This window comes from Phoenix dactylifera, chromosome 6 (genome assembly GCF_051530095.1).
Source record: "Phoenix dactylifera cultivar Ajwa chromosome 6, Ajwa_hap1_PhDact_Kaust_v1.1, whole genome shotgun sequence".
NCBI classification, from domain to species: domain Eukaryota; kingdom Viridiplantae; phylum Streptophyta; class Magnoliopsida; order Arecales; family Arecaceae; genus Phoenix; species Phoenix dactylifera.
This window is the reverse complement of record NC_143195.1, coordinates 23,251,112-23,259,932: the sequence shown is the minus strand read 5'-3', so window position 1 is coordinate 23,259,932 and position 8,821 is coordinate 23,251,112. Positions and strand designations below refer to the sequence as shown.

General features: G+C 41.1%; 1 protein-coding gene across 1 annotated transcript; it reads right to left on the bottom strand.

Moving 5' to 3' along the window:
* Nucleotides 1–1,169: 1,169 nt before the first annotated feature.
* Nucleotides 1,170–2,222, bottom strand: LOC149753359 (uncharacterized). The gene is made up of 5 exons (XM_089923730.1): nt 2,113–2,222; nt 1,943–2,035; nt 1,740–1,841; nt 1,336–1,653; nt 1,170–1,220 (listed from the first exon to the last, which is right to left on the bottom strand). Exons 1-5 carry the CDS (start codon nt 2,206–2,208, stop codon nt 1,170–1,172), a joined length of 660 nt encoding a protein of 219 aa, XP_089779856.1. The 5' UTR covers nt 2,209–2,222.
* Nucleotides 2,223–8,821: the final 6,599 nt, after the last annotated feature.

Genomic DNA, 8,821 nt, shown 5'->3' with positions numbered 1-8,821 from the left:
ATACCTGTTACAACGTTGGTAACAATAGTAATATTTGGTTATTTACTGTTCCATTTCAGGATGCTGAATTCTGATGGCTTATTCCTTGCCCTCAAGGAATCATGGTGGCAAATTCTTTCCATCCGATTAAATTGCAAGGTAATTGAAGAGAAGATCACATAGGGAATAACCTCACATGCTATTAAATTATCTTAATACTACAAGAAAATCTGGCATTGCCGACGCTTTTTATTGCCTATACCAATGCTTATATGCATCGTTAGTTTTATTACCGACATTTTATAAAGCATCGCAAAAATGTGGGTGTTGGAAAATCCGATTTGGTCCACCCATGATGGTTCAACCAAACCGGTAACCAAAAAACATGATCTCATGTCCAAAAGAAATGTCTTTCCATAGACATCTCTCCAACCCTGAAACTGTCTATTGACAGTTATGCATAAGGCTTCATTTAAAAGGTGTGGGTAGTTAATGAGATTCTCAGCAAGAGACTTGGGCATTTAGGTTGTGGAAAACAGTAGATTTTTATTGGTAAAATCCATTCCTCGATCAGTGAATCGAATTAAAGAGAAAAATCTGTAAGCATTACAAGAATAATGGTCATTAGCGACGCATTTTTTGGCCTTTAACGACGCTTTTAAGCGTCGCTAAAAAACATCCCGACGCTTTCCAAAGCGTCGGCAAAGCGTCGCCTATGCTACAGTGGAGAAAATATTTTCCGACGCGTCGAAAAGCGTCGGAAAACATTAGCAACGCTTTACCGACGCGTTTTAGCGTCGGCAATTGCAAACTTAGCGACGCTTTAAAGCGTCGCTAATTGCAATTTACCGACGCTTTAAAGCGTCGGTAAATCGAACATTTACCGACGCTTTAAAGCATTGTTAATTCAAACCTACTGACGCTTTAAAGCGTCGTTAATTGATTTCTGGTCGAAATTTTAACGACGCTTTAAAGCGTCGTTAGAATATTAATTTTTTTAAAAAAAATTTGAAAAATTTTTAAACCCTGTTTACAATATCAAAGCCACACACACTAAGCGAGATATACACAAAATCAAACATATTTATCTAAACATTCATATTGTCAAATTACATTCATACTATCAATTTACGTTTACAATGTACTTCAAAAAGCATAAAAAAATACATATAAACTCCAAAATAAATGCTTCAGGGGTCGCTAGCATCACCATCTCTACGTGCAGATGAAGTATCAGGAACCTGTAATAAAAAAACTTAAGCAGTTAAGAATACGAAAATTATTAAGCTCTTTAAGAAAAATATGATACTTATGCAAAATGTTCAAGTAGATGTAGTAATTTACCTAAGGAGGGACAAACTGATGCAACAAAGATGTAATCTGATTAATCTGAGCCCTCAAAGATTGCATCTCTGTCTGGTGGCTCTGCTTCAACTCTTTTATCTCTGCCTTCAGATCATTAACCTCTGCAGTACTACTACTCTGTCTAACATCTTGAGTATATCTACCCACTGCAGACAACTGAGTGGGGGTAACTCCAACGCCATAACCCCTCACTCGACCATAACGCTTCGAGCCCATCAATTCGGTAAACACCTGAGCTTCGACACCTCTGGTGTTGCCGATTGAAGATGACTCTCCGATACGCTCTGAAATAAGGGATGTAGCTCTGTCCTATATCTCTCAAAAACAATCAAATTAATTTTTGAAAAATTAAAATATATAAAAAATCATTGCAGAAATTATTAATAAGTACATACAACTATATCTCTCGACTCCTCTCGGACAAAGTTGCCATCTCGATGGATGTGAGTCATCTTATAGAACTCCACCTCACCAGGTTTCCTCCCATGGTCTTCCATCTACAACAAAAAGTATATTGGAAGAGTTTTATCTTATAGAACTATATCATGATACATGCTATATGATACAAGAGTTTCAAAAAGTTTCAAAAAAAACTTACGAATTCAGCTCTGAGCCTCGCATAACTCTTCGAGCCTGAAGTGTGAGGAATTGTCTGAGATGCTCGTGCGGCTCGACCAATGTCAGAATATGTCTACCACGAAAAAGTAAACATTGTAATATATTAAATATATTAAACATTATATAAGGTATTGAGAGAGAATACACAACCTGTCCTCTCTCGGAAAACCAATAGTGAACAAGCTCCCTCCACTGATGATGGTATACATCAGGAGGACAAACACGAGCAACCTCCTCCTCTGTCATACCCTCGCGCTTCCGGTCGGCCTTCAACTTCGACTTATATTCTTTCCATTTGCGGTTGAGGAACTTTAGTACCCAATCATGGCTCTCTGGAGGGAGTACAAACTTTTTCTACACCAAAATAAAGAATGTTATAATAATATTAAATCGAAAAATTAAATTTATAATAGTAAGCAAATTAACATACAGTAGCTATCAAATTAACAATATTAAATTCAATTCTTTACCTGTACAAATTTAAGAAGCTCAACTTTATAAGAAGTGTAATAACCCCAAAAATTTTTTTTTATATATAAAAAGGGATAGAATAGTTCTTTAAAATTGATATAAGGGGTAAAATTGGAAGGAATCAAAAGATAATGGCATAGTTGTAGATATGTTGAAGTGTTAGGGGCAAAATGGGAATTTAATAATATTAAACAAAGGTGAATAGTGCTTTGATGTGATTTAAATGGGGTGGTTGGTGGCTCACGGGAATGAAGCAGAGAGAAGAAAGGGAGGGGTTCTCAGGCGATAGAGAGGAAGAAAAAGAAGAAGAGGAAAGGAAAGGAAGAAAGGAAGAGGAAGAAGAAGAAGAAGAAGAAAAAGAAAGGGAAAGGAATTTCGGGTGCACTTCCAGCTGAAGGGAAAAATGTAGATTTCCTTCTCCTCTACGCAAGGACCTCGATTTCCAAAAAGAAAAAGGTAAATATCCATCCCTATCTAGTCTTTTGATGACATTAGGCTATACAAAGGGTGGATATAGTCTAGAGGGGTCGGATAAGGGTTGTAGAGGCGGTTAAAAGAGGAAGAATCGGATTTTGACAAATTTTTCCGGCACTACGGAAAAACTGTGTCGAAATTCCAACTTTGGCGAATTATTTAGGGGGTCAAACAACCTCCGATAGCAATGCATGTTACCTCTTTGGAATTCCCTATGAGTGTAGAATGTTAGGTAAAAATTTCATCAAATTTGGAGTCTGGAAAGTGGATCAAACCTGGGATGAAGTAACTGGCCGTCGGTCCGGATTACTGTTCATCCGGGTGGAAAATAAGGGATTTCATGCTATAATAGAGTATTAAGCCTAGATCAAGCTAAAAGGGACCTTGTACTCATGCAAGGGAATCCCTGGTATACATAAATGATGAGTTAATTAATTGAAAAAGAAAAAAAGAAAGAAAAGAAAAGATTTAGGGAACGGGAGAGTTGAATCAATTAAAGTTTCCTATATTATAATTGGCACGTAGATTATAGCCCTTGATACAGGACTAAATGTATTGTAAATGCATGTCACAGTTGGGCAAGAAGCTAGGGAACAAGAGGAAGAAGTTCTCCACTGCCAGCTGTAGATTTTTGGAGGCGTATCAGGGCTGTGCCAGATTGACAGGTGAGTGGGAGTCATGTACTTTGCACCATGAGCATCCTTAATTCATTTTCATGAATGTCGCCAAGTGTGAATTGATTCCACTTGAGCTTATTGATTGATATTGTAGTAGATTCCTCTATAATCTTGATTCTCCATGCTTGATTATTCTGTACATGCATTTGAGGGAACATTGAGAGGAATTACGAGGGGTTGATGAGTAATCAAATTGATTCCGAATTGTGAAATGATTTCTTTTGTAAATTGATTTTATTTCCTCTATTTTAAAGACTTGTGAGTCGTAGCTTGATTATACTCTTTTATGAGTAATTAAATTGGTTCCAAATTGTGAAATAACTTCTTTTGTAAATTGATTTCATTTCCTCCATTTCAAAGATTTGTAGAGCCTTTTTAGTGGTATATTAAGTTGTATTGCACTTCCTTGACCCTCACTCCTAACCCTGATGTTAGTTTATGATTGGGTCATGATCGAGTGAGTGGTAATCTTGATTATACTCCTTTTTAGTAGAGTATTGGGAGGGTGCATTATGACATTTATGCATGGCTTGGCAGTATCTGCAGGACACCTACAGTCGATGGGGTTGAACATCGGCTTTTGTGCACATAGTAGCCTTCTGGGTGGGCGGAGCCCAGTCCCTTCCTAAGGGGGACACGGTCCTAGGCGTAGGATCGGCCGGTCCTACGACTTATATTCTGCTTGCCGCCGGGCATAGTAAGACCCCGCGAGGTGCAGTATGGCTTTCCGCGGATGTAGAATTCCCGCGAGGTACCGTTTAGTATATAGATGTGAGATGGATTTCTGTTCTGGATACTAGCCGGCATTTACATGATTAGTGTGGTGTCTTATCCTGCATATGCATGTGACAGTAGGGAGTTGTTGCTGGTTCGCCTGGGGCGTAAAACCCACCTTCCGACAGCTGTCTAGCATTTCCATTATCGATATGGTGTATTATCCTGCATATGCATGTGACAGTAAGGAGTTGTTGCTGGTTCGCCTGGGGCGTAAAACCCACCTCCCGACAGCTGTCTAGTGATGATTTCAGCATATTGACACCTGATTTGTATGTTCCAGCATTATGATCTGTTGAGCATATTCATGAGTAGCATATATGTTTACTTGATTATTCCATATATGCTTCAGATGAGTTGATATTGATTGTGGTGATATTGATGATTTACTCTATATTCTCTATGTTGAGTTCATGTTCATGTTGTTATTGATCTTGAGATTTCATCTCGAGCCATGATTATATTCTGTCTCATGTGCATAGTACTCTCTACTCCACTCACTGAGTATTCATATACTCACTCCCCAGTTTGGTGTTTTTGATTGCAGGGCAGGTATTGTATAGAGAGGAGCAGGGTTAGAGATTGTCTGCTTGCTGTGCCGCTCCATAGTATAGTATAGTATAATCTAGATAGAGGTTTATACCTTTTGGTGTATTATAAACCTTCTGTTGTATATAGTGTATAGTTATAGTCATAGATCCTGTTGTGGATATGGGTTTGACCATGGATGGATTGGAGAGCAGGTATATATATATGTGCAGATCAGTTGTATGCCTGTGATGATACATGTGTTGTCCAGGTTATATTGTGACAGATTATGTGATTGCTGCTCTGACAGGTAGTGTGTTGTATGTATTGAGATAATCCTGACAGGTCACTATAGGAAAGGTGATCATTTTGTGCATGCATCATGCCAAAATTTTCAGAATTTAATAATGATTGATAGGTAATAGGGTTCTACGTGGTGGCTGGTGGCCTTATGCCTACCCGCACCCTAGGACCGTCGCGACGGCCCGCCGGGAACGGGGCGGGGGTCGTGACAAAGCTTGGTATCAGAGCAAAGATTAAGAAGAGTCTTGTCAGAGTAATAGGATGAGTCAGGATTAAGTATAGGATTATACTATGGAGCATAGGATTTTTCTATATGTTAATTTATGAGTCATTTACAATTCAGTAAAATATATTATGACTCAGTTTGTAACGACTGCCCTCTCTTTTTAACTCTTTTAGAGACATATAAAGAATACTTCCAAGGAGAATGGAGCCAGATATAGCATTGGATGCGGGTTCCGCACATGTCGAGCCCCAAAGAGAAAAATCTCCTCCTGCTGATAGACGGAGGGTTGATGATCAAGGAGAGGTAGGAAGTAGAGATGCATTAATGGAACAGTTACTGACGGAGAATCAGGCTCTGAGGGAGCAGATTGCTCGGGGGAAATCTCCTGCCCCGTCAGTAGTATCCATCCCACCTCCTGTAGTTGTGCCAAGAAGTTTGGCAGGCGGGCTCTAGATGATGAGGGGATTACTGTACAGGAATTTCTGAGGCTCAGAACCCCAGAGTTTAAGGGGGAAGAAGGTGAAGATCCTCAGAGATTCCTGGAGGAGACTGAAAAGATGATACGGAGACTGCCCTGTTCTGATGCAAGGGCAATAGAACTTGTTGGGCTCACAATGAAAGAAGATGCCTGGGGCTGGTACCAGAGGCACGTGGAGGACAGATTGTACAGTAGGAATCCTCCAACCTGGGAAGAGTTCAGGCAAGCAGTGATGGATGAGTTTTTGTCTCCGGCTGAGAGGCAGAATCGGGCTCTTCAGTTTGAGAGGCTGAAGCAGATGCCCGAAATGAGCGTATCTGAGTACGCTCGTGAGTTCACTAGATTGGGGAAGTATGCTCCTTACATCATCCCCACTGAAGCTGCCAGGATAGAAAGATTCAGGCGGGGTCTGATTTCTCCGCTTTATAATGCAGTACTGGCAGTAGAGGTCCCCACCTTGTCTAGGCTGATTGATAAAGCAAAACAGTGGGAGATCAGAAACAAAGAGGAAAGGGCTGAAAGAGAACAGAGGAAAATGAGTAAGGGGAAAGGGCAAAGCAGCCGAGGTAGATCTGAGGGAGCAAGTCTCCCGGAGGGCCCGACGGAGCAGTCTGTACGCTCAGCTCCACCTGCCCCACGTAAGAGGAAGTGGAGGAGAAGAGGTCAGTCACAGGATGCTTCTCTACCATTAGCACCTCGTCCTCCGGTCACTATGGCCAGAACTGAATCCAAGTTCCAATCATGGCCAGTGTGTGGCATATGTGGGAAGCAGCACCCTGGCAGATGCAGAATGGGTCAGGGAGTGTGCTACAGATGTGGACAGTCGGATCATTTTGTCAGAGAATGCCCGCAGGGTGCCACCCAGCAGTTTATGCCTTTAACATCCTACCCTTCTATGCAGATAGACAGGCCTAGTAGTAGGGGGCCTGTAGGCAGAGGCAGAGGTCAGACACCAGCGTCACAGCAGAGTGTTGGACCATCTCAGCTGTTAGCTCCAGCAGGCAGAGGGCAAGGAAGGGTGTTCACGGTAAATCCACAGGAGGCACAGGCATCAAATGCAGCTGTGACAGGTATGCTCCTCATTGATAAGATTAAAGCTAGAGTGTTATTTGATTCTGGAGCTACCCATTCATTTGTGTCCCCTTATTTTGCTAAAAAGTTAGCTAAGGATAAGATATTGATGCATATTCCCTTAGTTATTAGCACACCTGTAGGGGATAGTATAGAAGTGAGATATGTGTATCCTACCTGTGTGGTAGAGGTAGAAGGTAAGACACTCCCAGTCGATTTGATTGAGTTGGCAGTGTTAGACTTTGATGTCATACTGGGCATGGATTGGTTATCAGACAATCGTGCCACCATTAACTGCCAAGAAAAGAGTGTTATCTTCAGACCTTTAGATAAGGAAAAATTTACATATCAAGGGGACAGGAATGAGATCCCAATGAATTTGGTGTCTGCAGTAAAAGCAAAGAGGCTGTTGAGAAAGGGGTGTCAAAGCTATCTAGCTTATGTGATGGACACCCAGGTAGAGTCTGTGGATCTGCAGCAGATTCCAGTTGTTAGGGAGTATCCTGATGTATTTCCAGGGGAATTACCAGGATTGCCACTTGATAAAGAAATTGAGTTCAGTATTGAACTTCTTCCTGGTACAAACCCTATATCGATTGCTCCCTATCGTATGGCACCTACAGAGCTGAGGGAGTTGAAGGTGCAGTTGCAGGATCTGCTAGACAAGGGGTTTGTTAGGCCCAGTACATCACCATGGGGTGCCCCAGTTCTGTTTGTGAAGAAGAAGGATGGGTCGCTGAGATTATGTATAGATTATAGACAGCTGAATAAAGTGACCATCAAAAATAGATACCCACTCCCCAGGATAGATGACCTGTTTGATCAATTACAAGGGGCTGAGTACTTCTCGAAGATTGATCTGCAGTCTGGGTATCATCAGTTAAAAATCAGAAAGGAAGATATATTGAAGACTGCATTCAGAACGAGATATGGGCACTATGAGTTTCTAGTGCTTCCATTTGGGCTGACAAATGCCCCAGCAGCATTCATGGATTTGATGAATAGGGTCTTTAAACCCTATCTTGACAGATTTGTGATAGTCTTTATAGATGATATCCTCATATATTCTAAGAGTCAGGCTGATCATGAAGAGCATTTGAGGATAGCACTACAAACCTTGAGAGAACATGAACTGTATGCCAAACTTACTAAATGTGAGTTCTGGCTACAAGAAGTTGGATTCTTGGGACACATAATATGTAAGGAAGGAATCAGGGTGGATCCCAAGAAGATTGAGGCAGTTATGGATTGGCCGAGACCAACAAATGTAACAGAAATCAGGAGTTTTCTGGGTCTGGCTGGGTACTATAGGAAGTTTGTAAAGGACTTTTCAAAAATAGCTACCCCATTAACAAAGCTGACTCGGAAGCAGGTTAAGTTCACTTGGACAGATTCTTGTGAACAGAGCTTCCAGAAGCTGAAAGATTGTCTCACATCAGCTCCAGTTTTGACTCTACCCACAGATACAGGCGGGTTTGTAGTCTACTGTGATGCTTCTAAAGTGGGATTGGGATGTGTGTTGATGCAGAATGGCAAGGTGATTGCATATGCATCCAGACAGCTAAGAAAGCATGAAGTAAACTATCCCACTCATGACTTGGAAATGGCTGCTGTCATATTTGCATTAAAGATATGGAGGCATTATTTATATGGTGAGAAATGTGAAATATATACTGATCATAAAAGCCTCCAGTACATTCAGCAGCAAAGAGATTTGAATCTCAGACAGAGGAGATGGATAGAGCTGTTGAAGGATTATGACTGCCAAATCCTGTATCATCCGGGCAAGGCTAATGTAGTAGCAGATGCATTAAGCCGGAAGTCAATGGGCAGTTTATCTCACATCTCCATCCAGAG